Source organism: Apaloderma vittatum, unplaced genomic scaffold, assembly GCF_000703405.1.
Source record: "Apaloderma vittatum isolate BGI_N311 unplaced genomic scaffold, ASM70340v1 scaffold1213, whole genome shotgun sequence".
NCBI lineage: Eukaryota > Metazoa > Chordata > Aves > Trogoniformes > Trogonidae > Apaloderma > Apaloderma vittatum.
The window spans coordinates 16,484-40,728 of record NW_009709560.1 but is presented as its reverse complement, the minus strand read 5'-3'; the positions used below and the strand labels follow the sequence as shown (position 1 = coordinate 40,728).

Sequence of the window (24,245 nt, the reverse complement as noted above, 5' to 3'; positions counted from 1 at the left end):
ACGATTTTTTTGGTCACCACTGATCTGTAACTTCTACCAGTTTCTAGAACTGATTATTGTTATTTCTTTCCTTTATAGAATTTGCTTCTTACCATATATTTGAAGTTATTAAAGTTATTAAGTGAAGATTAAAAGATAAATATCTGAAAACCAAGAATTTTAGTAATTGGAGGATGGAACACTAATGGAGAAAATGCTTTTCTTGCTGTTTTAATGAAGGATGCTTGTGTAATTACTGACTCAGAGTTTATTGATTAGCTTATAAATATCAATAATGGCTTGATGATGGGCATGTTAGCTTTTCAGGTATTGATGTTTATCTGCAGCTCTATTGCCTCCATGTTTCCTCTTGAATTTCCGTTAGATTTCATAGAAGACCAAAAGTTTGCTGGTAGGCTTGGCTCCACATGAGGTGTTTTCTGCCAGATGTACTCACTGTATTTGGCAGAACTTGAGGGATTTAGTATCTCAAGAAATCAACTCGTCCTAACTAATAGACCTTGCTAAGAAGGGAACATTTTGGCAGCTTTCACACATGATTTAGAGCTCCTGTTCTCGTATCACCAGATCCTGCAGGAGGAGAGATGCTTCACAAATGAACATTCTGGATAAATACTTGGAAAAACAGACAGAAAAAAAAAATCACTCAGCAATGAAAAATATTTTATTTCTTTTCTCAAGGGACTCCTGAAGACTAAAATAAGTGCCTCAAGCTTTCATTATATGATTCAAAAGATATTCTTCTGTGCTCCGTGTGTTTACTCAGAAGTGTGTCTTTGACCTGAATTTTAAATTTCTATTTAATGTTAACTTTTTACTTTAACAAAGTATTGCACACTTAAATGCCAGTTACGTAGTATATGTCTTCCTGTTCTCCTGCTTATTCACACTTTTCCTATCAAAAAAATCATGACACTGATTTCAAATGAAGTGAGCACACCACGATTTCAATGCTTCTCAGTGCCAAGTAGTAGATACCCTAATTAAATGGAAAAGCATCTTGGTACTCTTCTGTCATTCCTGTGGAATACCCTTAACATGCTTCACTGTGGAATGTAGACATTTTACCTACTCTGTCTGACCAGCTTTTCCTTTTAAAAGATCCTTCCTCCTACAGGTCTACGATGGTAGTTGTTGTATCTCAATTTTGATTATAATATTGTTGCCAAAATTTTGCCTAAATTACACTTGCTGGGGTTTGGTACTTTGGTTTTCGGCATATTTTACGTGTCTGCTGTTTGTCTGTACGGTCATGTGGAGCAAAGGGAGTGAAGTTACACTGGGAATGTTTATTTTTGCAATTTCTGTTATTGAGATACTGTATACTCATAGCATTTTTCCGCCCCGTCTTACAGCTTAAGCTGTCATTTTTTATTTAGAGAAAAAAAAAAAAAAGCAAAAACCAAAGCAGAAATATACTGTACTCCATGCATTGCTACTTCAAATCCAAGCAGTCACATTTTCTTCTTTTCCTTTCTCTCTGACTGGTCAATTCAGAAAAGGAAGTCCAGTTCGAGTGTTCAGATGATGGTGAGGATCTTTATCGACAGATTTTTCTCCTCCTGTGAAACGTTCACACTTAGAAATCAAACAGTTGCATTTAGTTTTGTTAACATACTGTGAGAAGCTGCAAGACTTTCAATTACAACCTTGTGAATTTTAAGCCCACAGTTGCTATATGCCATCCGCAGTGAATTGTTCTGCAGTTCGTTCAACCAAGTTTTGTTGTTTTTTTTTTAACCTGGGGACATACAAAAACAAAAAAGTAGATGTAACATTGGCCAATGCAGCTGTCCTTAGTGTTTGAAAATAGTAACAAAATAGAAAATAATAACAAAATAGTAATCTTGTAACAGCCTTCCATTAATTTTTAAAACCTCCTTATTTTAATAGTTAATAGTATTAATATCATAAAATGTAACACAAACCACGTTGCACAGTGAAATAGTATCGCTTTAATTGAGCCACTACACACCAAGATGCCATGCTAAACGCTCAGGAGTAAAAAACCCAGTTTCACAGCCTCTCCATACTGCACTTTGCCAGCTAACTCCTTCCCAGCTCAGGGCTTTGTCGCAAGATGGCCCAACTGACAGTCAGTCTTGATAACTTTTCTTCCTCCTCAGTCCGCTCTAGAGTCTTGCTTTCATTTGGCCTCTGTGATCCCACACAGCAACCTGTTGTATTCCTGTTTATTTTGGCTTTGAATCTGACTTGGGAGATGTTTGTGACGGTGAGCCGAGGTGTCCCAGCCAGCTTCTGTCGCTGCTGCTGGGGGAGAGAAGGCAAGTCCGCCTCCTCCATGTCTTTCACTGGGAAGTACGACTCTCCTTGAGAAGCAAACGTTGCTGGTCAGGTCTGAGCAGACCTGAAAGAGTCTGTTCTGTGGGCGAAAACAGAATTCCAGTGACAGAGGATCAGTGGTAGCAGTGTCCACGTGAGGGTCGACACAAAGGTACAGTGTGGGGATATATCTGCTATCCCAAATGTGAAGTGTCCTGTAACTTTTTGTCACGGAAGTACCACGTGACAGATGAAGTCCCAAGGTGTAAAAAACAATTCTTATGCACTGATAAAAGATCAGTAGTGATTCTGCCGTCACGCCCAGCTGTTGGGAGCGTTTGTGCACATGTGTGCTGCACTCCCATCAGACCTAAGAGTGGCTCTTGACAAGCGATGCGTTAGTATCAAAGTTTTCCTTCTTCATAACAAATAGAAGATCAACACTTAAGCATAATTCAGCTTCGGAATAACCGTTTCATATGAAAATATTTTAATGCTCTTGGAACAGCTTCCCTTTGCTGTTAAAAATATGTGCAGAACACGCCATGTGTGTTCATATATTAATAAACATACTTCTATATGTCCTACGAGAGAGAGAAAGTGGGCAAGCACGTTGCTGTTTTCTCTCTAAGTTTCTGTGGCTTAGCAAGTTCTCTTTCCACAGAACAAATAACTGTATTTGGAATTACGTGATCTCTTCCTGCTTTCACTAATGAATGCTGTATTCTCAATATCTTACTGAGAAGATTGGAGTATATTTCCTGCAGTTTTCAGCAGTAGCTGTAATGGATATTGTTTATTTTTATAGGACTTTCAACAAGGGAGTATGGACCCAAGCCTCCTCTCCTTACTCAGGCAAAGTTGGAATTGAAATTTGATTGATCTGTTTTCATTACGTGTTCAACAACTAGCAATCATTTGGCATATCAATTTATTTTTTGTGTTAAGCTACTACTGAATAGGACTGTATGAAATCTGGTGAAATCTTCATTTCTTCCCTCACGGTTTTGGTTTATATCTATCTGCATTTTGTTAGGGCCTTTTTATTCATTGACTACAGTGTCATAAAGATATGAACTTAGAGTTATCCAACTTGATGTGTGATTTTTTTTCTGGTTGTGGAAGATGTAGGACGCCGACAAGCAGCATTGCATGCGTTTTCACTGTTCCACAATTCTCCTGTAGAACTTTGGTTGTTTAGTTGTTTTTTTTTTAAAAAAGTTGCTTTCCTGAGTAAGGAGTTCAGGTTTTGCCCATCTCAGAGTCCCATAAATATCAAAGCAAGTAACTTGCTATATAAAATACTTGCTGAAACTTATATTTCCCCATGAATGACTCTATGAACAGAAGTATTTATTCTCTTCCTGTCTTGAGTTCAGAAACCCCTGCAACTTAGGGCTGTAATTCAACAGATAAATGGAATTTATTTGACAATAACTAGGCCAAGTTGGAGCATCAACTGAGCACTTGGAACTTGGTAGTGACTCACATTTTCTCTTGATAGCTATTAATGTAGAAAGACCATTGTTAAAAAAAGCCACTGCTTTTCATCCTCCTGCTGTAGAGCATTGAAAGTTCTAAATCCAAGAAAATTATTCTGTGTGAGAGAATGGTTCACATATGAGATAATCAAATCACAAATATCACTAAATAACATTTAGGGTCAAAATAGTGTCCCCAAACATGAACTAATGAGATGGCTTTATATTCTTCAGAGCTGGTTAAATGCTGATTAAGATAAGGATATTTGCAGTCTTTAATTAATCAGTGCAAAGCCTGTTGACATTTCCATAACCTAGACATCTCCTGAGTAAGAATCAGTTTGGCAGCAGGCTAAACTCCTGCAACCACAAGTCAGCTGCCACACCTGTCCCAAAGGAAAATACTCCTCACAACCTGCTGGGGACACGACGTTCCGAGAATTTCCCCAGTGGGGCTAACTTCCGAAGGCTCGAAATTAGCAAAGCTCTTGGCACAGAAGTGTTAGCTCGCGTGTTCAGTGCTTCATCTGCTACTAGAGAGTCGTCAGGGAGGTTAAATCGGAAGCCAAGTGTTTCACGCACCCCTCAATTTGGCCCACTCTTGTAGGACTTCCTCTGTTTTTCTGCCTTTTTGTAGATCTTACTTAGCATATCACCATTTTCTGATTGGTTTAGAAAGACTTTTCTTTTGGAGAAAAAATACATTTTGACCCCCCAAAATCGCTAGAGTTTGTTTTATTAAATGAAGTTTGCTACTTCTTACAAAATCCATTAATGAAACCATTTTGGACTTTTTTTCCTTTGTTTTGCACATTTATTATTAATACTGTTGACAAGAAGGTTCACTAGATGGTTTTTTTTCCTTGGTTCAAAGTCTTTCCAGACAATATTTCTCTGTACACCCAGTTCTGCATGCCGCTTTGGACTGCTCTTGTTAAAATTAGATGTGACCAAAATGTACGTAATGTTTTTTTCCTAATTATTGTTCAAGAAAAAATTACGTATTCCAAACGAGTTTAATCTTGCTTCTTAGTGCATGTAAAAAAAGTGGCTCGGTACATTATTTTTTAGTATTTCCGTTCTTTTCATACCATGGTATTTATGAAAGCAGAATCTTAAAAAATGGATCTAAAGAATCAGATAACTTTAAACTTACTGCTAAACAGTTTAATTTGAATTAAAAGTCGGTAAAAATAAAAGCCAAAAGTCCTGTGAAGATTTGATACTGTGTTAAGCTTAACACAATGACCTATGTGTAAAGCTATGTGGAGTAAAATGAAAGATACTATTATGTGAAATCTTACACTTTCAGGTTATAGCACCAAAATTGAAAGGCTGATACACAGTTATTGCAGGACTCTTGAGACTGCAAGAAAATAACAGCTGGCAATTCTTTTTGTCTGGAATAACACCAAAAAAAAAAGGGAAACCAGTGTTTTCAGATCTGGAATCAGTTGCATTTACTCAAATCTGTTTCCAGAAGCTGATAGAACAAATCCGTAGATTTCTGGAGAGCTATCAATAATCTAATATTGTTTATGGTAGTGATAGGTAACGAGAAATATAGAACAACTGAGTGGAATTATTTAATACTGTTGCATGTCAAGAAATCTCAGAGGCTATTTAGGACTCTCTTGAAACCCATATTAATTCTTTATTCTTCTTATATGTGATTAGCTGCTACTTAAAGGCTCTCTGTTCTTTTTAAGTGTCACAGCTGAAGTCATCTATACCTTATATAGACCTTCGTACAAGGCATCTGAAAACCCGTAGCTAGCGTGTTTGGAGGAGCTGCCGCTACCTATCGGCTCTACTCCTAGTGTTCCTTCCAGTTGCATAAGTTCATCTTTCTGTGATTCTTTATTTCCATATCTATATCTGTATATAGATATCTATATCTGTATATAGATGTTCTATACAGAGAGGTATAGATACGGTGCCTACCGCGAGTTCTAAGGCCTGTCTTGTTTCTATTTTCTGCATACCTACAGATAAACAACAAAACCAACGTGGTAACCAGCCCCAAGGAAAATATTCCTACCCCGGCGCTGGTATACCTGGAATCTTCCTTCTCATGCTATCTTGAAGTTTTTGACTGTCTTCTGTTTGTTCTTCCTTCTTTTTTGCTTTTCATGCATTTACTCTGTTTGCTTTCTAAAAACAGGTTTTGGAAAAATGTTTTTTGTTTGAATTATGCTTTCTTCTTTTTTTTTTTTTTGTGAGGAAGTCCATTAGAGCGTGTTTAATAATTGAAAATGTTACATGGAAGCTGGATGTGGTAGAGTTGTAAAGTTCGTAACTGTAGTTGAATTTTTTGCATGCCGTGCCAGAAAGTGAGTAGAATGTGCTTTGCGTCCTTGCCTGATGACTGTTTCCATCTTTTTAATGCTAACCTTTTGCACATCAAAAAAAAGAAACAAAAAGCAATGCTCTATTATAGTTTTCTCTGCTTTGTCTTAGTGTAAGTATTGATATCAAGGAGAGCTAACAGGATTATTGCTAGGCTACCATAAAATAGACCTTATTCAGATTTTCATTCCATATTTCATAAAACTCAGCAGGACTTTGCAAGTGTTCACTGGGATCGAGAGGCATCTAGCGCTTAAGATTTCTTCCTGTTTCTCTTACCTTTAAATCTGCAGGAGATGTATGATTAGTAAGCTCTGTTAGGAACATCTTACTAATTGGAGTGCTGTTCGTGAACATTTCTATTGCAGTCTTGCTTTTATTAGTAGCTCCTATTTCTTAGGCATACGTGTATGACAAGGCTCACAAATATAAATGACAGTACTAAGAACCTAATTTGTAAGGTTTCCTGTCTGCCTGTGTTGATAGCTTTGAAAATGTGGACAATTCACACACATTGGGAGAGATCTTTTCCTCTTGAATTTTTTTGTGTACTTAGCATACATTGCTAAATATTTTCCAAGGACCAGTTAAGAGGTTTCACGCACCGGTATATGGCGGTCGTTCTCAGACATAGCCAGGTGCAGTTGTCCATGCTGAAAGCGAGCTGGCTAACTGCCACTTCAAAGATTCTTTTATCATTTTTTTAAGGAAAAAGGATTTGGTGAAATTACACTTTCTAGTGACGCCAAGATCTCTCTCACGCTGCTCTGCCAGGGCAGCAATTGCTAATAATCTACATCTAAAACATGGTAGTGCTTAGAGTTGGTTAACTCATCCTTAATTATCCATTCCTCTGAATTTTTATTTGATCACTTAATACTAATACAAGCAAACATGCTTAAAGAGGTCATTTCTGGCTGCCTTGTCTGGCCTGGCTCGGCCAGGAAAACACGCAAAGCATTCAGTATGCACTTGTGCAAAAGAGAGCCTCTGCCGGTCTCCAGAGCTTCAAAGCCCTGCGGACGTTGGTCATGAATAAGGTCTCTGCATGCCGCTGCGTTAGGCGAGACGGTCTTTTTTGCTGGCTTGCTGTTAGGAAGTCCGTATTCGAGACATCCGGTTTCACCCTCTGGCAACAGTTAACGTTTGTTTTAGCTCTTGTCAGTGTTCGGCGTTTGTGAGCTGGCTCTTCTTGCGCTCCCTCACGCTAACGAGAATGCATTTACCAATGGGAACTCTTTTTCTCTTTATTTTGTTCTCGCTCAGGAGCCCCAAACTACAGTAATCCACAACCCTGATGGAAATAAGGTATTCGGACAGAATCAGCTCCATCTTGCTTTTCCACACCACACATTTCATCCACTAGTCCTCAGCCAAATAGAGCCATTCCAGGAATTTATCAAGGACACTCTCATTCCTGCATTTGTTACACCCGGTGTCTTTTGAGCTTGTTTTCATCTGTGTTCATCTGTTGTGTGCGTCCCGCTGATGGCTTAGCTTCCGAAGCTCTCGGGAGAGCCATTAGCAGTCGGCAGAGCTCAGCACCCCGCGCAGCCGGGCTCGGGGAGCGTGGCGTCTCTCCCCTTTCGGCCAAAAATGCTGCAGTCTAAGTAAAACCCAAGAAGGCTGTTCTCAGAGCGTGGTGAGAGTATACTGACAAGTTTTTTGTGCAGTTGTCATCTTAGATAAAGATGACATTTCAGTTTTTCCCATCTGTGGTTTCTCAGCATGCTTATACATCATCTTGTGACGTGTCTTTTGCACAGGTCTTTGGTTTTCTTCCGTAACATCACTGAGCAGTTTCAAAAAAAAAATAAAAATTAACATTCCAAGTGACAAAGAGATCTTTTGATTTTTATATGTTTTCTTCATGGTCTTTTCGTTTTCCTGTGTATTGTGATGTTTGCATTTGGCGGCTGATTCCTAAAACATGTTTTGTTTTGTTTTTTTCATGCATGGACTTGAAAAGGGCCACGAAATACCATCATTTACATATAACACGTGTTCCTAGGTTTCCTGGAAAGAATTTACTCTTCAACAAAAATATCACTGTTCACAGTGTTGACTTAAAGAATTGGCATTTCATTTATCTAGTCTTAACTACTTGAGGTTGTTTCCTAAGAGAAGGATTGAATCTGAGTGAACAAATAACGCATGCAGACATTTCTCAAGCATGAAAGTGCCGATGGTGTGTATTGTGCTTGTATATCCTGTTCTTTCATGTAGCTTGCATCTGTCAGACATAGAGCTTTTCCTTTCACGTTACCACTTTTTCAGCTCCCCAAGTTTAAACTCATAGGCAACGAACAGCCTGTGTTTGAACACCAGCCTAATCTTGACTGCTGAAGTCCACTAAAGACCAGAAAACCCAGATAAAATATTGGCATGACTACATCTACTTGACTTGCTAATACGTAATTGGAACAATTCAGATACTCAATGTCCCAAAAGGTCACAGCAAACAAGCAAACCGCTTCATGTGGAAAGTTACTCCTAAATTTCTCTGAAAGACTGATCCTTGTAGTATGGCAACTGGAGTGGATGCTTCAGTATTACAGGCTACATCTGCCGTGTGAGCTTGTGCATGGTGTTTACAGCTCGTATTTGGGGGGGTTGTTACTCGTAAGTACTTGATCTAATATTTTAAATGATAGAGCATGATACGTCTGTGTAGAGTGAAGCGTCTAACACCAGCCAGTTCAGGAAAAGCATGGTGACTTGTTCAGTTTTGTTTGTGTGTGGATTAATTCATGTAATTTTATTTATGGATGGGTGCACATACGTTTTGGTTTTTTAAGGTCTGAATAATGCATTAACCGTTTTGAATGTTCCTTCAGCTCAGCCTTGTGAGGACACAGTAAACAAAGGACACTGTCAAATTTACCTGTTATTATTTTATTTTAAAATCCTTTTAAGAGTTAATACAATACCACTCCTATTTTCTACTTCTCATAAAAAGTTAGACCAGATACTCACTTTTGCTATTGAGCTGTAAATTTTTAAAGACCAAAATTGTATTGGCTATGCTTTTCGATAAACTATACAGATTTTTAAAATCAGAGCTAAAAACTTTACGGCTTTCTAAAACTGCCTATTAGATTTGACAGTGCCCTGTTGAATTTGCCCGTAATACTTCATGTTTCTAGTAACTCATGAAAGACTAAGATACAGTATCCTTGCCTTTTTAACAGTGTGATGGCTTAAGTATAAACTGTCTGATAGATAAGTCATTCCTCCAAGCGACCGGTTGTTGGACAGATACCACTACAAAGATACCTTAGTTTGTCAAAATCGCTGTGATATATTTTATCAATTCTCCATCTCCTTCTAAAATTTCTTTTAGCAAAAAATGGCTTAAAAATGATGAAACCTGATCCAATATCCTGAAAATAACTGAGTGACTGTGTTAATATATATTAGTCAAAAGCAGAAAAGCTGTTATAAATTGTAGCATGTGGAAGCCTGCACATTTCAGAGTCGGAATGGAATGACTTATTTTGCACAGTTGGTTTAATCACTCATCTTAAAATGGCAAGCTCTCCTCGTGGCTGAGGGAATTCGTATAAAGTTTCAGATGGAGTTTGTACAGTTGTATGTTAAAGAAAAAGAAAATAAGTTCCTTTACATTCTGTGAAGTAAAAGCACTAGACAGCAGGAAACGTAACTGTGTTCCCTACTGTAGAGAATGGCAATGTTTGACACGAGTTTCAGGTGGAAATGTCTTAATCGGTGTGTGACCATTTGTCTGTGAATTACGTCCCACCCTGCTTCAAGGCTTTGCATGATATCTGTAACTAACGGTAATTTTCGGAGGCATGCAAATAAGGCTTGCCTTGTTTTATACAGTCTACTTATATTTACTTCTCGACAGGAATCAACAGAGAGTTCCAATACAACCATTGAAGATGAGGATGTGAAAGGTACGATTTTAAGCTTGAAACATTCGTAGAAGCAATAACGTGACTTACGTCAGTGTGGGTTTTTAAGTCATTGAACGCAGAAGCTCCTAGTAATTCTTAAGAGAGAATGTTGGTTTTCTTTGTTGAAAAGAAATTACTTTATGCTCTTCTGTGTTACTTCTGACGTGTTACTTCCGACTCCTCATTTCCCAAAAGACCATTTGCCACGATGTTTTGGAATGAGGAATATAAAGTTATTGCTTATTAACTACAATACTAGTTCCAGTTATAATAGTAGTAGAGTTAAAATGCTTAAGTCAGTGCTTTAGAATTCATACTTAGTTTATGTTCTTTTAGCTTGCATTCGTGTTTTGGGTTTGTTTGGGGTTCTTTTTATGTCACCATTTTAATTTTTTTTCTGTTCAGATGCCAGTGTTTTTACATGTTTCTCTTTTGTTCTGTCCATATACTTATTTTCATCTTATTTTGTTCTTTAAAAACATGAAATCAATAATCTTTTTTTATAAAATTATTTGTATAACTTCACAGGTATTGGTTTTGTTTCAATTTTTTCTCCTCTAAGTATTATGCTGGGATGTTACTTATATTTACTTTAGTAACATTATGATTTAAAAGAAATGGTTTGAAAAACCCCAAACCTATTAGATTTGCGTATCTCCCGTTCACAGAAAAGATTATTTTTCAGCCTCAAAGAAAAACATGAGATGTACAAGTGTAATGTAAGCCAGAGGTGATAGTAAAGATAAAACACAGAAAATTGAAAAGAGAATTCTTAGTGAACCATTGTAATCTGGGAGTCGCTGTATGTTGGAAGTAGTATAATGCCTGAGACACTGGTAAATGCGTGTATTAGCAAAGCTGTGCCCCAAAACAGAGACTTGGATCTGCTGAGGAGCTTAGTTGGCCTCTGAAGAGCATGAAAACATTTTAGAATTTAGAAGAGATTCAAACATAAAGCAGTTCGGATCGTATCAGGAATATCCAGTGCTTACTTTCTGACTGGTAGATTAGGTGCTGTGCACGTTTGATAAAACTGGCGGTACTGCCAGATATCCGCAGCCGATGCAGAGGAAAATACAGTGTAGTTTGCCTTTCTTCATAACACTGCGTGTTTCTTCCTTCCAACCATTATATGTAGTGTAGCAACTAAACTTATTGAATTAATAATTTCATTACAGGGCCTCTGCACCGTGATCTTGTAATGGTAGGATTGTAATAAAATTCTGTCTGAAGCTTAGCACACAGAATTGTATCTCAGGAATACAATTATAAGAAAAACAACAGTGAAAGCGTTTTGCCTAATTCTTTTATACGATTCTGCAGTAATACAGTTAAGAGCAGATTGGATGGCCTCGGTTCCCAAACCTGAAACGAGGACCTTGCAGTCATCGCGTAGCTGAGAGACAAGATTGCTGCTTGTGCTCCTTCTTTTACTGTAGCTTTGTGACAGCTGTCAAATGTTTAGCAGGTGAAGTTTTCTGCTAGCCGTAGGCTCCTGACCCGTGGCCCTGATGCAAAGGGCATAAAGTGGATGAGGCGGTACGAGGCTGCACCGCAGCGAGAGGGTTGCATTGTGTGTTTGCTGGAGACTCGAAGGAGGAGCTGAGCGATGTTTCCTGTGCTTGCAGGCGAGGAGGCAGAGCAGTGTCGTGGTGCTCTTCCCCTCCTTGGGTGGGAAGGCACGATGCTGTCTCCTCCCTGAGAAGGACAGCTCCAACTGCTGCCATGTGGGGCGCTCACCATAACCCTGCGCATTGAAGCAGCTCTTTCAGCATCAGGTCCGTAGCCTGACACACAGCAGTACCCCCAGACACTGCGTGCACATCTTATTCTGGAGTACAGGGATTCCATTTTCTGTTTATTTGCAGAACAAGTGTGGTCTCCCTGTTATTAATTGCTTGCACGCTTGCTTGGTTTTCACTTTTTAGTATTTGTCTCACACTTCCAGTCTTTCCACTGGAGGCTGCTTTTCAGATTGTGTTATTATAAATTAAAGCTAACAGTACCCCCAGGGTCTAATTTCTGGAATGATTCAGGGAATAGGCAGTCCCTGACACTTATTATAAGCTCAAGCTTCAGACTTTAGCAAGGCACTTAGGAAAGATATTTTTCCCATACACCAAACTTGACTTCTGGATGTAGATTTTTGAGGACAATGATGAGAAAGCTGTTCTCCTGTCACGAACAACTACTGGCGTCAGCCGGAGATAAGACATTGCTGGGGAAGAATGGATTTCAGGGGTAGCAGGGAGAATTCCCTCAATTTGCTGATTCTCTGGGTCCTTATGCATATGCTCGAGGTGGTGCTTGTCGCCAGATTTGAGATCTCGGAGAAATATTTCCCACCCTAGGTGATCAAGGACCTTAAAAATCTCTTTGTTTTTCTTTGTGATGTGGAGCACAACACAGGAATGACTCCTCTTTGCAAAGGCGTGCATTCAGTGCGCTTGATTCCTCCTCCTGTTACTCTTACACCATGCATAGATTACACAAACAGGGGCACGGTTCGTTCCTTTGTCCAGACTGCCAGCCCGCACATGTTTAAAACATTGAGCTCTTCATCAAGTGGTTTTCTTATTTTTGTGGATTTGACTCTTTAAAGTTGTGTTAAAGTTGCGTGGATCCCGTGAGTCTGTGTGGATGTGTGTTCTTATGCATGTCTGTACATATTGTTACAAATTCATTCATCATTTTTACAATTCATTAAGAAAGGTAAAAATTAAAAAAATGCAATTCTTTAATCAGCTGTCACAAATACATCTTTAGGAACAGATTCTTGCCTCCAGTCTATTGGGGAATGCGTACAATAGTGAGCTTTAATAATAAAGGAATAAGCTAATTCTAGACTTTGAGTCTGAAATTACTTGAGGCTGTAATTCAGGTTCCCTGCTAACATAAATTTCTGATATTAACCATTGATCATGAGCTTATTTGTACAACAGTGTTCTTTCCTAAATGTAAGGACAGGAGCAGACAGAAAGAACGTAGGAAAACTGGACCATAAGCAACGTTGTCTCCTGGGACTGCTTGTGGTATTTCTTCTCCTGTAGTAACAAGATTTTGGCAGCATCTCTTTGATAGAAGAGTGATACGGTTTTTTCAGTAATGCTGTTGAATGCCATCGTTATTTTGGCCGGCAATGCACACAGGCTTCTAAAAATAGAAAGAAAGAAGAAAAAGCCAAATTGTTAAATTTATCATGGTCAGGAAATCTAGAGTTTTTCATGGTAATTTTTTGCCCCTGGAAATGAATTAATGAAAGTGCTAGGAAGAATGATGATGATTCCCAGTGGGAAAACTTGCTGATTGGTAGAGTACTTAGAAATCAGGTAAATTCTGGCTAGTCTGTGCTACTTCATGCATCTGCAAGGTGCATCACTTCAAAGGATGAATCCATTCAGGAGACATGTATTTTCATATATTTTACTAATTTATTTCATTTTATACCTGTCAATTTTTACTTTAATTACCAGGAGAAAGAAACCAATTTAAACTAATCCATTTGGAACGTAGATTCCTGAAAGAAAAAACATCAAATTTCTAAGAACAATTTTTTGAAAGCTCTTTGAAAACCCGGTATATCTCAGTACTGGGTAGGGGAATAAATCTACGCTGGCATCTGAACAGAGTCATTTATGGCTACAACCTTTACACGACTGTTCCTGGGCACCCACACAACCTCCCCACAGTACATCATTAACATTGTTTGTGTGCTCAAAGATTTTATCAGTTCATGTTGCTTGTAATTAAATTATCGTTCTTTTTCTTTTGGCCTTCTCTTTTTCTTCCTTCACATCTACTTGACCCTCATACAGCTCTCACAAAGGAGGGTGACATGGAGAGGTTATGTGCCACCCACCATTCCTCCTCTTCCATTGCTTCTTCATCTCACTGGTCACCACCCTTGCCGTGCCCCAGCGGCCGCTCCTGCTGTCAGTGCCTGCTGCGGATTCTGATCACCCTCTACCTCGTCATCTTTGTTTGTTCATATGTTGTGTTTCTTTCCATCAATTCAGCGGGCAAGTCCACGAAAAATGCAAACTCACAGAGTCATTCGCTTGAGTCTGAGCATTCCCACTCCACTCCTTCCTCTGTACTGTGTAAGTTGAGAGACTCATCTGTTCAGATGATCTCTTTTGTCTCTCCTTCCCTTCCCTCCCCATCATCTGACAGTAGCACAAAAAAGGACAATACTGTCCTCTGATCCAGGAATGACATTTTCTCAGGGCTTACAAAACTGTGAAGTATCTATTTTTTGTATATATTTTTTTCTTGGCCAGGTTTTATTAATTGTGAAAATATCAACATCAGCTGTAACAGCAGTATAAATAGATACGTACTTCAGAAAGCTGAACCTCGCAGAAGTAATCTTTGCAGCAGCAGTTTTCGGCTTGGGGATAGTTTCCACTCTCGGATCCTGGCTAATTACCTGTTATGTTTATGTTTGTCATCCTGTTACTTTCTTTAGCATCACCATGGATAAACCAACCTTAAAGCTGCTGTGACAGCTGTTAGCTTGCAGTGTTGACTCGTGACAACCAAAAAGTTTAGTGCTTTGTTTTGGAGGAGACCTGCGATGATTAGCGAGCTATTGACTGTAATTTCTCTAAATTGGTAAAATGTTTGAGTCAGAGCACTGAGTTAGGAGACTACTTGAACGGTTTAAATATGAGAGGGAAAAGGCATTGTGTTAGTAGCCTGTATACTGATACAAAATAGAAGGCCTGGGTAGATGCGTTTCTTGTGTATAAATTAACACAGGCTGCATGTAATTGGCCTGAGCCTTACTTAATTTGAGTAGAATATTTGGTGAGTGCAACTAAGGCAGGTGAGGAGGGAATCGGTCCCTGAGATGACGGGCTGGCTCTGGTCTGGGCTGTTGACCCAGTACTAAGAAGGCAGGAACCAAAGTAGTCTATAGTGTTAGCTCGGTGCAGTGTGAAACTGAATTCACTGTTTGTTTTTATGTAGCAATTATTGTAATTATTTATATACATTATAATTATAAACAAAAATATTGATTTCTTAGCTGGTAAACTTGGTAGATTTTCATCTGCTGTCACAGGCTTGGGAAAAAGATAATTTAAATGTGTTGAGAAAAGACAGGTTGAGGAAGGATTAACATATAGTTCAAGAGTAAGTCCAAGAGAATAAAATGTCTTCATTCCAGCCCTAGGTGACTGAGGTACTGAGGAATGTATTTTTAAAGCTAACACAGTTTTCCTATGAGTAAAATAGGCAAACACCACTTTTCTTAGAATTTACTGTTTGGGGATGATAATGATGCTGCTGTTGATGACGATTATCTCAACATATCTCATTGCCTTTTAAAGCTTATTTAAAAGGAAAGAGATGTAGAATTGAGGGTTATTACTGATCTCCCATTGTAAAACACTGGTGGACAGCAAGAAGATTTCTCTAAATTGGTAAAATGTTTGAGTCAGAGCACCGTTGTGCACAGCAGCAAAGCTTGTTAGTGTCTCAGTCATCAAGACTTCAAATATCATTTCCTGAGACAGCAACCCGATTCCATGATTAATGTAACATGTTGAGAAACCATAGTGCAGTATCATGTAAGTGCAGTGACCGTGATACAGCTTTGTTCTGAGACTGTAGGTGATTTGTCATTAAAAAATAAACATTTGCCGGCATTTGCCACCATATATGTATTAGTATAATTATATGGTAGCTCCAAGGAGAGAGCCTCTTTAGAAATAATTAATTTCATAGAAATAAAAAGAAACTATGTAGCGCATATGACAACTTGCTTAACAACACATTATGATGAAGCTTTAAATAGGAGGTGCATTCATTTTGTTTGATTTTTTTTTGTCAGTATAGGGGGGAAGAATGCTGGGATAATTTTTCAGACATTTGCCTCCATATCTAATGGGTCACATATTTTTTCATTAAGCAAGTAGTAGGCTTACAGGTTTTCAGAAAGGTGAAAGGCAGTCAACAGCCTAAAAAAAAAATCTGCAAGCCATCCACCTGTATCATAATTTAATGAATCAGAGTGAATCTTTGGAATCAGCGGACACTGAGAAATTATCAGCAGAGAATTTTTGAGTATTAGTGTGAAGAGAATGGTTTTGAAAAATGTTTTGTGACGTTTGCTGTGTTCCTCTGGTTATGGGGTAGCAGTCTGTGCTGTAAAGTTGAATGACGTCTGGTACGTCCACTTAGCCAGAGTTCATTGTATGACACAAGATAAAATTTCTAATGTCTTCCTCTTTCTTTTCAGACTTTGGTTATTTTGAGAGTATAACAATAACATGAGTGGCTGTATGCTTTCCATCTAATTGCTGTTTGTAGGGACGATGTCCAGATTTAAAATAAAGCTGGGTTCCCCCATACTGTGCCATTCAGTTCTAGCAGACCAATGTCACCTTGATAAGGCTGGCACTGTTTTAAAAGGGTAGCACAAGAGGTAAGATTTGTCTCCTGAGATGTAGATGTCTGTATTTGAGCTAGTTGTCTAGACTCCCTTTAGCCAACGCAAATAGGTCAGATGAGTCACGGTTGTCTTAAATATCTATTTTAGGATATGATGAATTGTGCCCTGAAAGTGCTTGTTTCTCTCCATTGACCGTGAGGGAGGGGAGTCGAGAGAACAGACTCACTTGTCTGTGCTTATACATATCCAAAACGTTGTCAGATTAATCCAGTCTGAAGTGTACCGAGATTTGCAGTTAGGAGTACTGAGCTGAAAAGTTTTAAGGGTTTTTTCCTTGAGAAAAAACATGCGAGCAAGTAAGAAGCAGAATAATTTTAATCATTTTCGAGATCCTGTGCTAATCTGTAAACAGGCTACTGCATTCTTCTGGAAAGGTGCTTTTTTAGTAAGGATGTTATTGCTGCCTGTTTCAAGGCGAAGAGTAGTAAGGGGTATGTAGTGCCCTCGTTTTGATGGCACTTGAAAGATGACGGTGGTTTGCCTTCGCTGTGGATTTGACAGGCCCTTTTGCAAGTGCTGTCTGCGCTGCGCTTACATCATAAGCTACTTTCTGGAAGTCCAGAAATACTGAGTTTATACTTCCCTAGTACAGGGTTATTTTGTGTTAGAAGCAATCTGTCAAAGAACAATAAAAAGGCATGTTCCTCCTTCTAGAAGATCAGTGAGGGTAATTAAATACCATTCTACTATAGTAATTATATAGTCAGTCAACTAAGGTATTGCTAACTGTAGGAGGATGCTCCAATACCTGAATGAAGCACAAGGTAAATTAAATTCAGAAGAAAAATACTGATGTCAGTTGCAAAAAAATTGTGGATAAAATGGTATACAATCAGTTACTAAGGATGCTTTTTGGTGTTTCTGGTACACGTATTTCTGAAAACCACATTCTGACGTACCTACAGCTCTTTTTTTATTCTATACTTTCTCCCGGCAACTAAAATACCAAAATATATGTCACTTCTGTGTGATTTATGTAGGCTGAGTTTGCAGATGTTGCTTGGGGCTGCAGGAAAGGAAGAAAAGCCCTGTAGTTACGTCCTAGAAAAACAGTTTTTGCTGTTGTTTTGTGTGTTGTTCTCCACTGTGATACTTGATTTCAGTAGCTGTAAGACTGCACCTTGGAGGTTCAAGGCATTTATAAAATGGTGTTCTTACTTATTTTGTGTTTTTTAGATATTAGTGTTAATGATGTCCTTTAATTATGGAGGATTATCCCTACCCTGTTCCTGAGTGGGGAAGAAAGCTGAAACAAAGCTAGAGGTTAATAACTCAGTTAATGTATGTACTAAGCAGTGCTGCACAACTAATTTTAGTTAGGAAAAGTTCTGGTTCATTCTTTTCTTCTTATGTGGTCTTTATATAGCTCTTTTTCATAATAATTTTGCATTTGTATTAGTCATATACCCACTCACTTGCAGGAGTTGTATTTTTTTAAACTGCTAATATCTTACTGCCTTACCTTGCTGACCCCACAGAGCAAAAGGATGTCTTTAGAGAGGAGATCCATACTCTATTCTTTAATCTCCTTACTTCACTCATATTCTGAGCAAAGAACGTAAGAGTTACCAGCTTTTCCACACAGGTTTGCCATTTCATGGCAATTCTGCTCTACTACCTGCGGTGTCTTCTAGTTTTTCCAGCAAATGAACTTCTTTTAACAATGTTCTTCCCTGACACTCCAGTTGTTTTAAAAACAGCAAATGTATTTTTGCTAAGTAATCCTTTGCTTACAGAGATTACATTTTTACACAGTAGAAAGCCATTGCCATGTTCAAAGGTAGGTCAGGCTTTAATTTTTCAACTGAGTCTTACCACACCCCTGAGAAAAAGTAGCTGAAGTGCTTTTATCTGAATGTCGTTACGATTTTTGAGTTTCCCTCCTGTATCTTAGAGTATTTTTGTCATTTATCCGAGAACCTCTTACACACCGTAAGACTAGTTCTGGTCCTTGCACTCTGAACACAGGATGGTATTTTAAAGGGAGGGAATAAGACACCATAATCCACATAGCTGATGATGCCGAAGAAACTGCACTTTTTGGTTTGGTCCGATCACCTCCTTGCATACGGATTTCTGGCCGTCTTTAGCCGAAGTACGTTATTTAGGGATTTCCTACTGCACATAGAATAGAAAGTATAATAGCATAAAATTGCCGCTGTACATCAAACAGTATAATTCTCCTAGAATTAAATACAAGCAAAGTTTACTATTAGATCAAAAAGAAAGAAATCAAATTAAAATGGTTAATTGTAAGTAACTGTTATCTGGCAGACAGGAACTGGCCAGATGCCTCTTCCTCGTGTGCTCATTTGTTGTCCTTGTGTAGTTTGTAAAGTGTATTTAGGTGGAAAAAGAAATTGGTTTGGGAGAGCATATGTTATGTGGAGTCCCATCAAATTTAGGATGAAAATTTGGTCATTTTCTTACCACTTTAATACGTGCTAATTACTTCTGTCAGATGTTGTCTGCAGTAGCAGAACCTTGTTCCTACCAATATCCATTTGGCCTTAGTTCATCCTCATTGCCCTACCGGTTTCTTCCTTTGTGCTAAGGAAAAGCGTAAGTATTTGACTTTATTTATGTGGCCACCAAGTCACGACTGCATTTTCCTTCTCGCTGCTTTCCAGTCTCCTTCTGATTTTCTGCTTGTGTTCCAGTTCTTCCCCATCTCCTTTCTCTTCCTTCCTCCCAGGCTAACCCTCTGCTTGCTAGACAACGTATTTATAGGCGGAAATAATTCTGCTCTATTTGTACTCTGTCTCCCTGTACCCACACACGTACCTACACAGAAAGTATAAAATGCTAAGACAAGAAAGATCCTCCCCCCCAAAAAATCAGTGGGAGGTTTGTTTAAAATCACAGTGGCTACTGAGTTTTTTAATTATTCTTTGGTATCTGATATGACTGAGTATTTCATACTGCCTTGTTCTGGACTGGCTTTTTCTTGTCATGTTCACTCTTGGTCTCAAATGTGAGGGCTGAGAAGGAGGTGGCGTTCAGTACACAGGATAAATCATTTCTGGACCTCCGGCTTCTAAATTATGCTCCGCTTTTGTCTTTGGCTCTTATCAGTCGCTCTCTGCCGAGGAGATTGCAGATTGAATCTCTAAAGAGAAAGAAAACTCCTTTTTTAATATGTGTTTAATTAATTGTGTGTTGCTGAAAGGGAAGAGTAGTGTAGTTGTTTTCATACCCACTTTCACGTGGTGCTTGTAGTTTTGTAGAAAAATTGAGAAATGAGTTGGAATGCAGCTGATTTGCCAACAGCTTTCTGTTCCGGACAATCCACACCATGAACTGTGAAGTGTTGCCGCAAGTGCTAGAAGACCTGATGCTAGTGCTGGTGCTCGATTTGAGCCAGTGATACTGCTTGAGTCTTCTTGACTTGCTTTGCTGGTCTGTAGAGCTTCCTGATGGATGTGTTTTCTTTCTACTCCATGGACAGTTGAGCAGATACTCCTCTACGAGATGATAGTGCTGCCCAGAGAAACACGTTTCCCTTCAGTTTCATTTTGGAAGAATGTCTCTTGGTGTGGAGGCTACAGTACTTTGCCGACATTTTCATTGCTTGCATTGTGATCCGATAACATTATCTCATGGTTATGTAGCACTTCATCAGAGATTTTTTACCTCATTTTCCACTGTCTGACTTGTCTGTAATTTCCTAGTCTCTGATTGGAATGTGTTACCAGGTTACTTAATCAAATCCTCTAGTTTCGTTCTATGTGTACGCGATGTGGCATGCAGAACTTGTGATTTCCTCGCTGTGTGAAGCCTGCATATCCTGGATTTCTTTTTGCCAGCCTTTTCTAACACTGCACCATTATTTCTGACTCAGCCATCCTACTGCTCGGCTTGTGCTGACAATGCCATACAATGGTCACAGTTTGGTCTGGGTTGTTAAATTATGATGGAGCCATTTCTGATCTGCAGCCAAAATATCTCTTCATTAAAATCGTCTGTTCTTTCCACAATCTTCGTGAAAAACAAGGCAATTCATACTTGAAACGTTCTTACCCATCGTGCTGTCTAGTAGTCAAGATCTACTCACAAAAAGCTTGGCTGGACTTTTAAATCTATTTTTTTCTCAGTCACTTCTTTCCTTGCGGGTTTTGGTGCTTATCTTAATACATTAGGTTTGTGCTTACAACAAGAGATCACGAAGCATAAAAGAAATTAAAGTTTCTTGAACATCACACCACCAGTTCTTGCATCAGAGACTTGCATTCTGCCTATGCTCCCCAACATTCTTTTTTAAAAAGAATTTGAACTCTCTCATTACTTCAGTTTTATCATTGCAAGCGTGTTTGTTTTTGTTTTAAGAGTCGAGTCCACGTGTAGGAGTGTGCAGCAGAATTACAAATATTGCTTGCGCAAGAGAGCTGCTACAGCCTGGTTGCTTGCATTTCTTTTTGTTTCGAGCTTGTTTCTGAGGTTTAGTAAGTAGCTGAATGTAAGTTAAATCCTTGCAAATGTACCGGTAAAATTTGTTTCCCTTACCCTTTCTGCATTAAACTCACAGTGTATTTGAGAGCAGTGCAGCTCTTGTTGAACTTGATTGGTGTAACGTTGGACTTCGCAGAATGATGAAGTGCAAAAAGATAAACCTCTGTTCCTCCAAACCCAAGTTTTTAGAAGTAGAAGTTGGCTTTCTATGTGAAGTCAGATTTTCCATGTTGATAAAGCCTGAAACTGTGCTTTCTTAAATTAACTGGTATTAGTAGTAACTGTAGAACTGTGCAGGAATTTGTTCACTCTGCACTGTTTTCATGTAACTCCAATCAACGTGAGCAAATACCAGATGGTGGGCTTATTTCATGACTGATAGATAAAGGAGAAAAGGTCTCACTTATTTCTGCATTTGAGGCATATGCAAACACTGATTGGGTTTGAATATTCTTACTAGAAATAGATATTCTGCTTATCCGTTTTGATGTATTGTTCTTATGTTACTATTTAGCATTTATTCTTCTTATTTAGTAGATGTACTGTAATATCACCAAATGATCTTGTCGAGGTTTGTTGTAAAACGACATTTTACAAGCAAAGGGTAGGCACGCTCACAGAAGTCAGAGCTGAGAGACACTGAGTCGTAATTAGACCTGTGTGGATGTGAATGCTTTTTGTATAATCCCCAAGCTTTGCACCGAAGGATCTTGGTTATAAGTTTAGGGCCTAAATTGCTCTTCACTTAAATGTACACATTTGGCTACAGCGAACACCAAGTGTTACAAAGATGCCTGAAAATCGACTTTAGATTTTTAAAAGGTAAAGGTCCCCTGTGTCTGCGAAGCATTAGAGAGTCACTTGGAAAACCATAATTAATTTCCTTTAGTTCGACGTTTCCTTTAAATTGTATTCAAGAGTTGGTGTTCGCGTCTGGTTTTGTTTTGCTTTTTGAACAGCAGGTCCTTCAGTGAAGGAGAGAAGATTAGAAGCATGATAGGAAAGCGGATTGATCTCGACATGTGCTTAATTTCCTCATAAATACAGGAGTACGCTGAAGCCAAAAGAGTGAAAAGCAGCAATATAACATCTTGTCCTGTGGTCATAGGAAAGGAAGAGAAATGGCCATTGTGCCAGCTGAGGAATGACAGAATACCTTTGTTGCGGCTGTTCTTGGGACAGCCTTTCAGCCGTCCCCTTCCCCTTTGCCTTCCCTTTTAAGATGTTGTATCTGTATCTCTCTCTAGCTCGTAAGCAGGAGATTATCAAGGTTACTGAGCAGTTGATTGAAGCTATCAACAATGGGGACTTTGAAGCTTACACGTAAGTTTTCTCATTTTGGAAGGAATGAGGAGAGTTGATGTGTTTGACGCTGTCTGGGTGAATATACATATTTATTTATGAGTGCGCGTGTTTTTGCGTTTCTCTATCGTTGAAGTTAATTCTTTGCACAAGACGTGTTGATCGCTGCTTTGCCCCGGCTTTACACGAGCCTGGTTGCCAGTTTCAGAGGGGCTGCTGGTGTAAATCCAGCGCGCTGCTCGGCAGAGACAGGATCGTAATCCTGGCACAAAATACACAGAGATCTATTTTAGTGTGCAAAAGTAATGTCACATTTGTGCTTTAGAAGCCAGAAAACACAGTAGAAGCTTCTTTTAACAGAAACTTTTCTGATACTTGGGGATTGCTGATAGCTAGAATCTCATTTGTACCTCAGAGCGTAAAAGACCACCGGGAGTTCCACCAGCCTTTACTGTGCAAGAGTTTGCTGTGGAAAAGGGGACTGATGTCTGTCAGCTTTTCTCTGTGAACACACAGATCCATCATACCTTCTGTCCTCTTCCTTCCTCCAAAAAAAAAAAATATTAAAAATGGAGGAAAGCCCTTGTCAGCATTTCTGTTGGTCTCCTGTGTTTCTCTGGGTGGATTCTGTCCTGTTGCAGCACAAGCCTCACAGTTCAACAGTGGGGCTGCTCGGCACATTTAAAGGCTTGCCAGCACTAAACTTCAGTTTGGTATGACCACATTAGAACCTTCGTTGTACAGAAGTCACATGGAAACTTATTCCAAATTCTTATCTCAATTCTGTCAGTTTTAAAAATATAATCATAAATCATTATATAAGGCATTAAAAAATATCCTCTGGATTGCACAGAAACAGTTTTCAGAGTCACAAGTGAAAATTCCTGCTTGAAATACCTTTGATTTGTGGGCTTTCTTTGGCATTGAGTTTTCTTGTGTCAAAAGATGATTTATATGTAGTCCACCTGAAATAAGATGCCAAATTAATTAATTCAGGTGAAACCAGAACTCTGTTACTTCTCCCCGTTTGAGTTCTGTTCTTTTCCAGTGGGACGGCTCAGGCAAGTAACATGTCCTGTGGAAACGAAAAAAAATTTAAAAAGTAATCTCTCCAGAGTTGTGTTACATAACTGCCTCTATTTATTACAGCATTGCCTTTTTTCCACAGAAAAATCTGCGATCCGGGCCTTACGTCTTTTGAACCTGAAGCTTTGGGTAATCTAGTAGAAGGGATGGACTTTCACCGGTTTTACTTTGAAAACGGTAAACGGATTTTTTACATCTCTGTGAAATTTCATCTGTTCTTTGTCATTGTGTTTCTCCAGTCCAATTAGCATTTTGGTTTGGGAGTTAATTGATTTGGGCAGGGCTAGAGAGTATTATATTTTTCAGACCTCTGCTATATGTGTTTCTGCCGTGCTCATTCACACGTCGTAGTGGATAGCGGAGGGAAGTTTCAGATATTTGGAAGGAGAAAGTCAAGATGAAGATGTATAAAAGAAAAAACATACGACAGATAAATAATTCTGCCATTATACTTTAAAAAAGCGTGATTACGGTGATTGCAACCAGCAGTCAGTGGGCAGACTGAGGGTCTGATCAGCTGTCTTTTTTCTATCAGTGTTTTGTGTGCATGTATATGTGTGTGTATACAGATATATTTTTATTTAAAAAGATCAATGTATATACTACACGGATTACAATCATGTCTGCTGTAAGAAAGAAGAATTACCCAGAGAGTGGACTTAGTAAAGTTTTGGAGGATCGTGTAATGTAGGTAAGCATTTTAGAGCAGACTTGACTCAAAAGGAAATAAAATATTGTAAATTAAGATATCAGCTTATGCAGTAATTTCTGAGAAATGTCTGAGCTTAGAATGGGATATTGTATTCCTAAAATCTCTTCCATCTTCAACACAGTGTTTTCAATGTTTTTCCTTAAAATGTTTCCTTTCATTACTGCTACTCTTTAATTTTCTTAGGTATCAGCACTTAGTAAAATATG

The 24,245-nt window shown here is 38.7% G+C and overlaps 1 protein-coding gene across 1 annotated transcript in view; it reads left to right on the top strand.

The window, feature by feature from the left end:
- Window positions 1-24,245, top strand: part of CAMK2D (calcium/calmodulin-dependent protein kinase II delta) — a gene marked incomplete at its 5' end in the record, with an annotated part of 46,561 nt that overhangs the window by 17,433 nt on the left and 4,883 nt on the right. Inside the window, 5 exons of the mRNA XM_009866955.1 lie at window positions 5,756-5,815; window positions 7,380-7,421; window positions 9,985-10,033; window positions 22,187-22,262; window positions 23,410-23,504. Of these exons, the coding sequence (XP_009865257.1) occupies window positions 5,756-5,815; window positions 7,380-7,421; window positions 9,985-10,033; window positions 22,187-22,262; window positions 23,410-23,504 (322 nt within the window). The remainder of the gene's footprint in view (window positions 1-5,755; window positions 5,816-7,379; window positions 7,422-9,984; window positions 10,034-22,186; window positions 22,263-23,409; window positions 23,505-24,245) is intronic.